General features: G+C 39.3%; 1 protein-coding gene across 3 annotated transcripts in view; it reads left to right on the plus strand.

Moving 5' to 3' along the window:
• Positions 1–7,989, plus strand: part of LOC143035876 (uncharacterized) — a 356,485-nt gene extending 348,496 nt beyond the window's left edge. For all 3 annotated transcript variants that reach the window (XM_076202989.1, XM_076202987.1, XM_076202988.1), the window contains one exon: positions 5,993–7,989. In XM_076202989.1, coding sequence (XP_076059104.1) covers positions 5,993–6,709 — 717 coding nt within the window. In that variant the 3' untranslated portion in view covers positions 6,710–7,989. The remainder of the gene's footprint in view (positions 1–5,992) is intronic.
• Positions 7,990–15,000: the final 7,011 nt, after the last annotated feature.

Raw genomic sequence — 15,000 nt, forward strand, 5'->3', positions numbered from 1 at the left:
GTCTAAAATCCTAAGTTTCTTAGGTGCTAAGATACATGACAAGAAAGAGACGGGTTGGTAAACTACAGATACTTAGATCTCAAGAAAGCATAAAACATAGGAACGCACAAGAGGTTCTGTATTTGTGCGATGTAATCCAAACGTAACACATGTGGTACGTAACTGGCACATTGACAAATCATCACACGTACACATTCCTGCGTACACACGAACTTGTGCGCATGTTTACGTACACAAGAAAAGAAAAATGTGCACATGATCACACGTACACACACAGTACTCAAATATACACATTCACGAGAAAATCCTCAAAATCCAACTGTTATAAAAGCAAAAGAACAGGTTGAAGGTGGGGACAACTCAGAAAAAAAACAGAGAGAGAGAGAGGGGGGTAGAGAGAGAGAGAGAGAGAGAGAGAGAGAGAGAGAGAGAGAGAGAGAGAGAGAGAGAGAGAGAGAGAGAGAGAAAGACTAACGGTGGTATTCTTGCAAAATGATCTTTCCTTATATGGATCTTATATAAATCCTTGGAATGGAAAGATTTATATAAGGAAAGATTTTTTTAAGAATACTACCGTAAGATTCTTACGGTGGTATTCTTAAAAAGATCTTTCCTTATATAAATCTTTCCCTTCCAAGGATTTCTATAAGATTTATATAAGGAAACAAATAAATACTACCGTAAGATCTCAGCTTCCTCAAGGTGGTAATGGTGATGGTAAACTTAATTACCCCTGCTACCTGATTCTAAATAGGCTACAGACATCAGATATAAAATGTCGAGAAAAGAATATATGCAGCATGACGAAGAACACGTATGATGCCTGTGGGGGGGGGGGCAGCATATGCTCCTCTATACTGTCAAGTGAAACAGACAGCTGGACTGCCATCCCCGTATTACACTGCAGGTGTCCCTTGCAGTGCGAAGGCACAGGTGTTTGGGGTTCTCAAGGTCTGCAGGTGCTGGACAAGCAACAGGTGGCTGCGGCGGGATGGGAGTGGTTGGGCGATGGAGAGGGAACCCAGGACACTGTTTGTTTGTTTGGTTTTTTTGTTTATTTTCCTAAGATGTTATTTTTAATCTATCAGTTTGCAGTATCTTTGTTTATCTATTTAGTATATATTCATGTAATATACATAATATATATATATATATATATATATATATATATATATATATATGTATATGTATGTGTATGTATATATATGTGTATATATATATAATAATATATATATATATATATATATATGTGTGTGTGTGTGTGTATGTATATAGGTATGTTTTCTTTTATGTATTTACCTGTTGATTTATCTGTTGTATCTTATAGTAGTTGTATTTATCTATCTATAATTTTTATTTGCTTACCTATTTATCTTTATATATTTAGTTACCTATATGCCTGTCCATCTAACGATGTTTTATTTTGCATCTGCTTATCCTCCATGATAGACCAGAATAAAAAAAAAAAATTGTCGCTCAAAGCCACGAAAGTATGTGACCTGACCTGACCTAACCTGCCCTGACCTATTTAATCCCTTTCTCACAGCGACGCGCTTGTAGCATTTTATTATAGCTAGAACCAGGAGCTTTGATTCAGCTATTGGAGAGGCCTGAATCCTCGCCTTCAGTCACTCATCCGAAGTTTCATTTCATACCTGAATGAACTTGGTTCTTAGAGAACTTCATTGTGTTGAGGACCAAATTTACGTTCCTGAAAGAAATGGACAAAAACTGGTTTACCAATAGAGTGGTAAACGAATGGAATAGACTTAGTAACCACGTAGTGAGCGCTAAAACTATTGGTCGTTGTAAGAGAAGATACCTTTATGAATAGGGATGGCAGGTGGTAAGGGACATGGAACTACCTAGTGCAGGCCTTACGGTCACCTTGCATTCTCCTCCATTTCTATGTTCTTAACCTGAGAATCAGGGTGCTTCAGATATTCTCCGTGTTTACTGTCTCTGCCTCCTCCTGTAAGCTCACCGCTCAGTCAGTTGTTGTATCTTAGGTCCGCCACATGACTCTGTGAGAAGTAATTGTGTGTCTGAGGCGCCATAAGCCAAAAGAAGCCGACAGGAGACCATTTAGTTCATAATGTTGTGGTATCCTGCGTATTTCAATGTACTGATTATTATTATTATTACTATTATTATTATTATTATTATCATTATTATTATTATTATTATTTTCTTATTTAGTTATTCATTTATTTATTATTTTATTCATTCATCTATGTATTTATTTATTTTTATTATTATTATTATTTTTTTTTTTTTTTCGTAAACGAGTTTATACCTGGAGATGCGTCACAGTGACCAAGGCTGTCGTCACCTTTGCCCAAGGTACTAGGAGTTCCAGGGTAGATACAAGTGTCATCGATAGATGTCGAATCTGAGCGTCGACCCTCTAAGTATTCGTCGTTCACCAGTGCCTCTATCTTTGTGTCCAATCTCGCCTTAGTGAAGCTAAAAAGACCTCAGTTTCGCCGAATCATCCTTGTCGACGATTTGGTTGATCCTGAGGGCGGTGACGTCATCTTTCTAAATCAGAGGTGGGCAACCCTTGGCACACGTGCCCTAACGACTTTTTTTCCGGCACGTAAAATCCAGAGCTCACCTTAAAATAAATAAATCAAATAATTAAAAAAATATATAAATAAATTTCTTCTTTTTGTATGGCTATTGTTAACCATATGCTGCCCATTGTAGGTATATTAATCATTCTATTCCGCTTGGCACCTACACTAATTTTTTTTTTTTTTTTCTCCTTCATACTAAGAATCTCTCTCGCCCCTTTTGTATTTTCTGGAAATATGTTGGTGCCCCCTTTTTCTTCTTCTTCTTCGTCTTCTTCTTTGGGAGATTTTTCGTTTCTGATATTCGTACATTATTGCTGCTCTGCCCCAACTCCCATTGCAGCATGCAGGCAGTCGTTCAATTATATTTTCCGTTCACATTTTTTATGGCGGTATGGCATCGAGTTTGTCAATCTTTTTTATTCTTTTATTCTCTCTCTCTCTCTCTCTCTCTCTCTCTCTCTCTCTCTCTCTCTCTCTCTCTCTCTCTTTTCTTCCTTATTTTCTTCTCTGACTCCGTCGATGTTCAAGCGCTAGACTCGATTTTTTTTTTCCTTTTTCTGCAAATATTTTGTGAACCTCAAAGTTCGCCCTCATTGCCACACGCCATTCCTTTCTTCCCCTCCGCACTTGGGTTTACAACCAACCCAGTAATGATTCCTCTCACACGTATCGACTTTTCGCCGTGCGCCGTCCACGACACGACGTCGTACTCTCAAATTACCTGGTTCCTTACTTTTCAAATATATATATATATATATATATATATATATATATATATATATATATATACATACATATATAAATATATATATATATATATATATGTATATATATATATATATATATGTATATATATATATATATATGTATATATATATATATATATGTATATATATATATGTATATATATATGTATATTTATATATATATATATATATATATATATATATATATATATATATATACACACCTATAGATATATACACACAGTAGTGTCCAAAATGTTCCAGACACTTGTAATTTTGTATTAAAGTTACTAATATCATCCTTGAGAGTTAAGACCAGATTTCAAAAATTGGAACATGGTAACCTACAGGGATCGGTTTCCTCTAGACAAAATTTAAAGGAATAGGAAAGCATACGCCGAAAGTTATTAGTATTTTTGCAATTCAGTCTTAAAAGTGAGAAGGAGCGTTATCCTTCATAAATTCTGCAGGTTGAGAAGCAGCAGCGCGGCGTGCAGATGGGGCAACATGTCGGCGCAGTAATTCCTTGCACAGCTGTGCATTAACTTAGCCCTGTAGCGAATAAGTGATTCAGTGCCCTTTGCTGAAATTATTCCCCAAACCATGACGCTCCCGCCACCAAACATTACACTGCTCTTGATGCAATTTTTAGATAATTTTTCATCTGTCTTGCGACGAAAAAATCTTTTGCCATCCGAGCCAAACAAATTAAACTTTGATTCGTCACTAAAGTGGACTAAGGTCCACTGGTCCTTTGACCATACAACATGCTCTGTTGCGAATCTTAGACTGTCTTTTCTGTTCTTTGCACTAATCAGTGGTTTGACCGAAGGTGTGTGAGCGTGCAGATCTTCTTCCTTAAGACGACGTGACACAGTTTGCCTAGACACATTGACTGCCATAGTCTCACTGATCTCACGGGAAACTGCTGCAGCTGTCGCAAAGCGATCCTTCCTCACGATGCGGCAAATGGTTCACCCTTGTTTTATCGTAGTTTTTCTCGGCCTACCAATGGGTTTTCTTGTGTGTGTGTGTGTGTATGTATATATATATATATATATATATATATATATATATATATATATATACATATATATATATACATATATATACATATATATATACATATATTGTTATGAAGGTAAGACAGATGAGTGGAAAAGGTGGTAGAGAAACGTGGGATAGAGCGTTTCGACTACAAGTCTTCTGAAGAAGACTTGTAGTCGAAACGTCAGGAATATAGTGTTCTCGCTCTAACCCGCGTTTCTCTACCACCTTTTCCACTCATATACATATATATATATATATATATAATATATATGTGTGTATATAAATGCATGTATATGTATATATATCCTAAAGACCATTAGATAATTTTGGGCACACTTAATTTGCTTGCTCTGGCTAACGAGACCAGGCTATTGGTTATCACACTGGGCTATTTTTGCTCCCCCATCCTACCTCCAACCTCCATTCGAATAACTAAAGTATAATTTGGCTTACACAGAAATCTAGATTTCTCTAAGAACATTTCAGCAGTATGTCTAACATTCGTATAGGTTTACAGTCTCTTAGTTCATCATTCTGATTTGATATATATATATGACGGAAAGATAATTTGATATTTGTAGATTAATAACTAAAGTATAATTTGGCTTACACAGAAATCTAGATTTCTCTAAGAACATTTCAGCAGTATGTCTAACAATCGTATAGGTTTACAGTCTCTTAGTTCCTCATTCTGATTTGATATATATATATGACGGAAAGATAATTTGATATTTGTAGATTTGAAAAACCAAACATTGTAACCAGAGTCGTTTTCAACTCAAATGATCTCCCAAATGTCGTCGCTGGTGAAGCCCAGTTTGATAGCCGCTCTAAAGCAAGCGTCTGAATTTCATGAAGTTGGGAATCTGTCTCCGGTATGGGGGGAGATTCACTTGAAAGCGAACCTCCCTCAGTATTCCTCACCGTATGATGAAGTCCATTTAATTGAGCCGCCGACCCCTTTGAAAAACATGTCCACCGCATTCACCACGACAATGCCTCAGCTTTCCCTGTATTTATTATAACCACCCCACCCTTATTCCTCGCTATTCTCCTGAGGTCGTGTTTTGCCCTCGGACGGTTGGGGGGGGGGGGAGCCATTTTTCCCTCAGCTGACACAAATAACTTCGACCCCTCCCCCCCCAGGGGGTCTTTGGGGGGTAGGGGGGGACCTCGACTCGACTCCTTGATGCTCGGTTACTGGCGTTGTTACTTAGAACGTTGCTAATCTTGTGCGGCTGTCATATCTACCTGCTCTTCCTCTTCCCCTCCCCTCCACATCCCCTCCACCTCCCACGGAATGTAGGAGGGATAGAGGATAATTATGAGGTGAAGGAGGTTATTACCTGATGTGTTGTGTGTGTGTTTTTTCGATAACTAGTGATTCTATCCTTGGGGACTCTGCCGTACTGTAGAAGCAACAGGAAAAAAAATTATTTTCATATCCAGACTTTTCCATAAATCGATCTACATGTACGAGAAAATGTGTATTCCTTGATATCCTACTATTTTAACTTTCGATTGATGTGGTGTAAGGTTAGGCTACATTGTACTGCATGTGATATTTTAAAGAAAAAAATATACTTCCATGTATTGATTTCCTTGTTTTTCTTTCAGGTGGCTGTCGACGCCAGCAACGACCATCCCTTCTTCGTGCTGGAACGTGGCTGGTCCTCCTGCAACCCAGACCTCACCCTCCGCAAGTACCAGCTGCAAGTGCGACAGCTGGTCGTCGGAGACCGCTGCGTGTCGTTGACCAAGCGTTCCCCGACGCCCACCCCGACCCCGGCCCCCAGCAGTAGCACGACGACGTCAATCTCCACCACAAGTACCACGGACACTACCCCACCTACCACAGCCACGAGTCCAGCATCTCCTCCGCCGCCTCCGCCGCCCCCACCGCAGCCACAGCCTCCTGCTACTGCCGCTGCCGCCGCCGCAGCACCAGCACCAGCACCAGCACCTCCTGCCACAGCGACAACTCCCCCTTCTTCGGTACCTGCATCTTCCAAAGACTCGAGTAGCACTTCTTCGAGCGGCGCGGCGGCGGCGGCGGCGGCGGTAGCGGCAGGGAGTGTCTCTCCACCACTGCCTCCCACCTCGACAGCAGACACGGTCGAGGCCAAGCCCCAGCAGCCTTCTACCTCTGCAGATCGCGGACTCTTGCCCAGAACGGCCGAGAGGCAGCTTTCCAGCGACGACGGCCGGAGTTCGGCGAAGCCTACCCGGGAAGCGTCTCAGGAGAATTCTCCACACGATCCAGGGCACCCGGGGAGCAACGGCGACCCGTCCCGGAGGCGACGGTGGTCGGATCCCGGTTACAACAACGTATAGTGCAAAGCATCGAATAAAGAAACATTCGAGAGTTCTGAACTGTGGAACAAAATAGGGAAACACGAAAAATTAAAAACAAAACGAGAAGAAAAGGCGCACTGTACCCCGCGTGCTGTACGGGTGCTTTCTCAAACACATTAAAATTCTTCGTTCAGTTTCTCAAAGCATCGTACCCATGACGAGAACGGTTCGTACCTAATGCGGCAACTCGAAAGATTATATGTTGTAAGATCTGACCAGTTCAGTTGCCACGACACAAAAAATTTTGTACAAAAAAAAATCTATGTTGTTCGTTTTCCACACAGCATTCTTAATACCCATTATCATGTCAGATTATTTTTTTTATTACTATTCACGTGTAGTAACTTATCGTTCTATTTCCGAAAAGTGTGATTATATATATGATCCTTTATCCCCTATATCCTTATATGAAGACACACGGACGTGACAGTAAGAGAGGATGGAATTAGATCCTCTGGATCTGTGGTTTTCGAGATGAAGCTGTTTCGAAGGGGATCCAAAAGGATCCAGAAAGATATAATGGTGTTTACATCTTCTCCTCCCAGGGTAGAATGCGCCAGGCATCTATGCTCTTGGGATCTTCATACCATTCTTAAGTCTTGAATGTATTTTTTTTTTTTTTTTTAATATAAGTCAGCATGGAAGTTGCACCAAAAAAGACGGTGTGCATTCGACTTTGATTCAATCCAGGAGGCACTTTACTGCGAGATGGCCGTTGGGAATCGAATTCGGGTCAGCAAAGCTGGATGGAAACCGACCATCCAACTGAATGCATGAGTGATTTGGTTCAAGACTCGTTTCGAAGCTTGTCGTCGAATGATCTCTCCTTCGATTGTCATTCACCATTTTCTATCACATCATCATCACTCCTTCCAAACATTTTGTCGACTGATGACGATCAACTGAATTGTTTGAGGCATTTATTACAAATATAAGACCAATTCTTCTCTGTTCCCATAGAGAGTTTTGTTGTATAACTCATTACATCGTTTCAAAACTATCTTTAAATTATGAATCTTTTTAGAAAATCAATCTACATAGTATGTACTGAATGGGAAATTAAAGGAAACATAATGTAAATTGTTAATTAATCATATTTGTGTGCAGCTTATTGGGAATGTACCTTCTCTACATTAAATTTCAATAAGTTTCTCTTTGGCTTTCTTATAAGTAAATTCAAAGTACTTTGTAGTAGAACAAAACAAGACTACAGTAGACTGAGTGGGAAAGGCGCTGAATCATCCCATGCATATTTTACATACGTGAAATATATGTATATATATATATGTATATATATAATATATATGTATATATATGTATATACAGTATATATATATATAATGTATGTATTATATGTATATATATATATGCAAGTGGAGTTAAAAATGACACCATTGTTGTAGTTGTTCAGTTTTTTAATCGTATTCTCGATTTTCCTGATAAGAGATCCCTCCCCCTTTGTCTGACCTGATCTTAGGTATATATACTTCGGTCATCCCCGGATTGTCACACCCTTCTTCCTCTCTTCCCTTTAAATGTAAGTCTTCGTATTTATTTTCACAAATCTGTCACCTTTATTATTACTGTTACCATGCAATTTTTGTTATTTCAGTTATATCTTGATATTGTCTAGTACCTTTACTGTTACCATGTAATTTTTTTTTATTTCAGTTATATCTTGATATTGTCTAGTACCTTTACTGTTACCACGTAATTTTTGTTATTTCAGTTATATCTTGACAATGTCTTGTTTAAGACGAAACGTCGATGTCAAATAAGAACAAATGGAAGAATATAGAGACCTAGTTTCAATTCACCCAGTCAATGGAAAATCTCTTATCAGGAAAATCAAGAATACGAAGAAAAAACTGAACAACTACAACAATGCTGTCGTTTTTAACTCCACGTGTATTACTGAGAACCTGCTCCCCCCTTTACTAATATATATATATATATATATATATACGTATATATATATATATACATATATATTATATATATTACATATATATATACATATCTTTACATATATGATATATATATATATATATACATAGCTGGAGTCCGGGAACCATAATGGTGGAAACGTATATATATACATAAATATGTATATATATATATGTATATATACATATATATATGTATATATATATATATATGTGTGTGTGTGTGTGTGTGTGTGTGTGTGTGTGTGTGTGTGTGTGTGTGTGTGTGTGTGTGTGTATACATACATATATGAGAGAGAGATTGGGTGGTAGGAGAGAAAACGAAGATGGTTTAGTTGATTTAGGTCACACTCACACTATGGAGGCTTGAGGGTTTTAGCGCGCCGAGCGTCCTTTGAGATCAACAACGACAATCGCGGGGTCGGATGGGGGTGAAGGGGGTAGTCTGGACGCCGTCGACGTCCAGTTGGCGTCTAACGGCGACTGGACGGAGTCAAGTGGGACCTAGCATTACAACCACAACACTAATGGCTTCCGCCGCACGCCGTCAGACTCCGCAACATGCCAACCGGACGGCGCATAATAATGATTACCGCATGACGGTGAAGGCGTCCCGTAACCGTCCCGTCCAAATATCCGACCTGACCGGCCGTCGAATAAATTTCTGAGTTTGGTGCTGAAGGCTCAAAATTTCCTGAAACCCACCACGTCTTGTTCCGACCTTTCTGCCGCCCTCCCGTCCACCTCTCCTGAAGCGTGGCAACCTAGACAAAAACCTCGCTACAACCTCTTAGAGGGGTATTTGGGGTTTAACCAACGTGTTCACACGTTCACACATCACTTTAAACACGTGTCTGTCGAACCGCGTTCGACGAACCGTTAGACCGTGTAAACCCCCTCTAAGTCTGCGAGGGAATTGGCTTAGTCTCCATAGTGTTAGTGCTTCTGAAGGACACACGGGACCGCCTACGTCGGCGCGGTTAAACCCTTAAGTCTTCATAGTGTGAGTGTGGATTTACCCTAACGTTGCGACCAAAATGTTCCTCTTCAGAGAGTTGTCTCTCAAGAAGGCCACCTTGGTCGTAACGTTAGAGTAAATCAACTCCTAAACCATTTTCATTTTTTCCCGCCACCCAATCTCTCAGCTGTCTTTACCTCTTTCTCTCTCTCTCTCTCTCTCTCTCTATATATATATATATATCTCTCTCTCTCTCTCTATATATATATATATATATATATATATATATATATATATATATATATATATATATATATAAAATGTCGCTGCCGACTGCAGAAATTACTTGAATGAAATAGGAAAAGTTAAGTGTGATTGACACGGTCGGGAGGCTATTATAGTAGCCGCTCGTGCTAGATGCTTCAAGTTAGCTTACCTGGCAAGTAAGTGTTGACACTAGGATAGTTTGGAGGCAAGTATACGAACTTTCCGTCGACATTGGGCAAGTAAAGGGATAGTTTACAAGTCACTTTCAGTACCAGCGGTTATAAAACTAGCCCCGTGGTAACCAGGCTTCAGAGGGCGTTGGGGTAGAGAAGGGGAAAGTAATCGAGCTTATAAAGGGCCGTTCTTCGTAAAGGTCCTCATCACTTGCTCTTCTTAGGCTCTGTTCGCTCCAGCGGATTGAACCGCGCTGAAACCGCTGTGGAACCGTAGAGTCAAGGAATAAACTGCGCGGTTGTATGTGAATGGCTCCATTGACTTACACTGTAACTGATACGCTGCGGTTGGAACCGCTAGTGTGATCAAGACCTTACACTTGCCAACTGTTCTTGTGAAGCAGAAAGGGCTGTGAAAAAAAATGTTCTCCCGATGTAGAAAGTAACTGTTGAGCAATCGAACACGCACAGTTCGACATTCTGGCGTTCGGTTTACGCGTCATGATGAGACGTTCGATAGGATTTCGATCTGACGAAGGACGCCGTGACGTTGGGAAACGTCGTCGCCCCTCCAGCCGGGCCCAGCAAGTCGCAGAGGGTAGAATTCTTAGTTCACGGATCACTTTCCCGAGATCGGATTTTTTTTTTTTTTTTTTTTTTAATGTGGGGAGTGAAGTTCGAATGAGGACCCAAAGTCCCCGAAATCGAGGGAGGAAGGGACTCTATGGGAAATAATTCTATTTATACCATACAGAGCGCCCTGCACAGTATTGCCTATCCTCTCATATATCTAAGCCCCTCCCCATATACCCTCCCTCTCTCTCTCTTTCCTATCCTTTCATTTGTCCATTTTTATTAAAGACAAGTGTTCGGTTGAAAGCTGAACTGTGTCACTACCACATCCATCGGAAACTTTATAAACCTGGATACTGTCTCGAATGTAATCAAACAACAGACGATGCAAGTGGATGACCATTGACAACACACACACACACACACATACACACACACACACACACACACACACACACACACATATATATATATATATATATATATGTATATATCCATATATACATATATGCAGAATCAGAAAAATCACTTGGAAGCGTGCTTCTAGTTATGCAGAAAAGCCACAAGGAAAATAACAGGTAGTACACCGAGCGCTTTCGTCTATTTAGACATTTTCAAGGAACAGACTTACAAACAAGAGATTAGGGTACCATATATACAATGGAAGGTGGGTCTCTCCTCGAGACCTACAGTTTTCGATCATGGAGAGTTTGAGCAACAATTTTCTTAATTATAAAATTATCCAATTTATACAATCCTTGACTTAAATATAATTTGTTAACATGTGTGTTTTTGATCAGACAGGACTCTATGATATTTCTATTCAATTGTGAATTACTTTTAACAATTACTTTAGCACACTCCCAATCAATGCAATGGTTGAAATCCAGAAGGTGATCAAATAACGCTTTGGACATTTGTCCACTTCTAATGCTGTACTTGTGTTTTCTTTTTATCTTGCATTTGATTCCTTTCCAGTCTAACAAATATAGCGTTTGTTGCAATCTTTACACAGAATTAAATATGCATGACCTTCGGTGAATTTCTAAATAAAAAACTTTTGACTGCATTGGAGTTTTTAAAAACTACTTGAGTGTTGAAATTCTTAAGAATGGGAGGTAATTTGATTGAATTATGATGGTAAGGAAGAATATGTAGGCTTTTAGAATTAATTTTTTGCTGATTTTACCCTTAAAAATGGCTAGGAATTCTTATTTTGAGAATAAACTAGTAAAATATTTAATTCTGAAAACCTACATGCCCTTCCTCACCATGATAATTTCATCAAATTACCTCCCATTCTTAAGAACTTCAAAATTCAAGTAGTTTATAAAAACCAATACAGTCAAAAGTTTTTTACTTAGAAATTCACCGAAAAATAAGGAAGGTCGTGTATATCTAATTCCATGTAAAGATTGCAACAAATGCTATATTAGTCAGACTGGAAAGGAATCAAATGCAAGATAAAATGAAAACACAAGTACAGCATTACAAGTGGACAAATGTCCGAAGCGTTATTTGTTCACCTTCGGGATTTCAACCATTGCATTGATTGGGAGTGTGCTAAAGTAATTGTTAAAAGTAATTCACAATTGAATAGAAATATCATAGAGTCCTGTCTGATCAAGAATACATTTGTTAACAAATTCAATTTAAGTCAAGGATTGTATATATTAGAAAGTTTTATAATTAAGAAAATTGTTGCCCAAATTCTCCATGATCGAAAACTGTAGGTCTCGAGGAGAGATCCGCCTTTCATTGTATATATGTTACCCTAATCTCTTGTTTGTAAGTCTGTTCCTTGAAAATGTCTAAATAGACGAAAGCACTCGGTCTGCTACCTGTTATTTTCCTTGTGGCTTTTCTGCATATGTATATACTGATATATATATATATATATATATATATATATATATATATATATATATATATATATATATATACATATATAAAATATATATGCATATACATATGTATATATACAATCTAAATAACCGTCGCGCAGAGGATTCGAACCACCGCCAGTAGACTCAAGAGAGTCCGTAAGCACCCGCCTTAGACCACTCAACCATAGACGATCTAAAAGTGTATGAACTCGTAATCTATCTGATTACCGAGATGGGGAGGGTGCTATCTGCCCCCCATATAAACCCCCTTTTTACCATACACCTAATCGCACCAATGGGAATGGTAAGGACTAGATCGAATCCCCCTCACGCTTCTCGTCATCGTAACTATGTGAATAAATTCGCTAGTGGACAGCGACATCAATCATACAATCTAAATAACCGTCGCGCAGAGGATTCGAACCACCGCCAGTAGACTCAAGAGAGTCCGTAAGCACCCGCCTTAGACCACTCAACCATAGACGATCTAAAAGTGTATGAACTCGTAATCTATCTGATTACCGAGATGGGGAGGGTGCTATCTGCCCCCCATATAAACCCCCTTTTTACCATACACCTAATCGCACCAATGGGAATGGTAAGGACTAGATCGAATCCCCCTCACGCTTCTCGTCATCGTAACTATGTGAATAAATTCGCTAGTGGACAGCGACATCAATCATACAATCTAAATAACCGTCGCGCAGAGGATTCGAACCACCGCCAGTAGACTCAAGAGAGTCCGTAAGCACCCGCCTTAGACCACTCAACCATAGACGATCTAAAAGTGTATGAACTCGTAATCTATCTGATTACCGAGATGGGGAGGGTGCTATCTGCCCCCCATATAAACCCCCTTTTTACCATACACCTAATCGCACCAATGGGAATGGTAAGGACTAGATCGAATCCCCCTCACACGTGATTGTATGATTGTATGATTGATTTCGCTGTCCACTAGCGAATTTATTCACATAGTTACGATGACGAAGCGTGAGGGGGATTCGATCTAGTCCTTACCATTCCCATTGGTGCGATTAGGTGTATGGTAAAAAGGGGGTTTATATGGGGGGCAGATAGCACCCTCCCCATCTCGGTAATCAGATAGATTACGAGTTCATACACTTTTAGATCGTCTATGGTTGAGTGGTCTAAGGCGGGTGCTTACGGACTCTCTTGAGTCTACTGGCGGTGGTTCGAATCCTCTGCGCGACGGTTATTTAGATTGTATGATTGATGTCGCTGTCCACTAGCGAATTTATTCACATAGTTACGATGACGAGAAGCGTGAGGGGGATTCGATCTAGTCCTTACCATTCCCATTGGTGCGATTAGGTGTATGGTAAAAAGGGGGTTTATATGGGGGGCAGATAGCACCCTCCCCATCTCGGTAATCAGATAGATTACGAGTTCATACACTTTTAGATCGTCTATGGTTGAGTGGTCTAAGGCGGGTGCTTACGGACTCTCTTGAGTCTACTGGCGGTGGTTCGAATCCTCTGCGCGACGGTTATTTAGATTGTATGATTGATGTCGCTGTCCACTAGCGAATTTATTCACATAGTTACGATGACGAGAAGCGTGAGGGGGATTCGATCTAGTCCTTACCATTCCCATTGGTGCGATTAGGTGTATGGTAAAAAGGGGGTTTATATGGGGGGCAGATAGCACCCTCCCCATCTCGGTAATCAGATAGATTACGAGTTCATACACTTTTAGATCGTCTATGGTTGAGTGGTCTAAGGCGGGTGCTTACGGACTCTCTTGAGTCTACTGGCGGTGGTTCGAATCCTCTGCGCGACGGTTATTTAGATTGTATGATTGATGTCGCTGTCCACTAGCGAATTTATTCACATAGTTACGATGACGAGAAGCGTGAGGGGGATTCGATCTAGTCCTTACCATTCCCATTGGTGCGATTAGGTGTATGGTAAAAAGGGGGTTTATATGGGGGGCAGATAGCACCCTCCCCATCTCGGTAATCAGATAGATTACGAGTTCATACACTTTTAGATCGTCTATGGTTGAGTGGTCTAAGGCGGGTGCTTACGGACTCTCTTGAGTCTACTGGCGGTGGTTCGAATCCTCTGCGCGACGGTTATTTAAATTGTATGATTGATGTCGCTGTCCACTAGCGAATTTATTCACATATGTATATATATATATGTATATACAGTATATCTATATATATATATATATAATATTTATATACATATATAAAAAATATATACATATGTATATATATATATGTTATATATGTATATATATGTATATATATATATGTATATATGTATATATATAATATATATATAATTGTGTGTGTGTTTGTATATATATATATATATATATGTATATGTACATTGTATATGTATATATATATATACATATACACATATATATGTATGTATATATGTATATATCTATTAAAATATGTATATATACATGTATATATATATATATATATATA

This window comes from Oratosquilla oratoria, chromosome 19, assembly GCF_046742065.1.
Source record: "Oratosquilla oratoria isolate Oo_2021 chromosome 19, ASM4674206v1, whole genome shotgun sequence".
In the NCBI taxonomy this organism is placed as follows: domain Eukaryota; kingdom Metazoa; phylum Arthropoda; class Malacostraca; order Stomatopoda; family Squillidae; genus Oratosquilla; species Oratosquilla oratoria.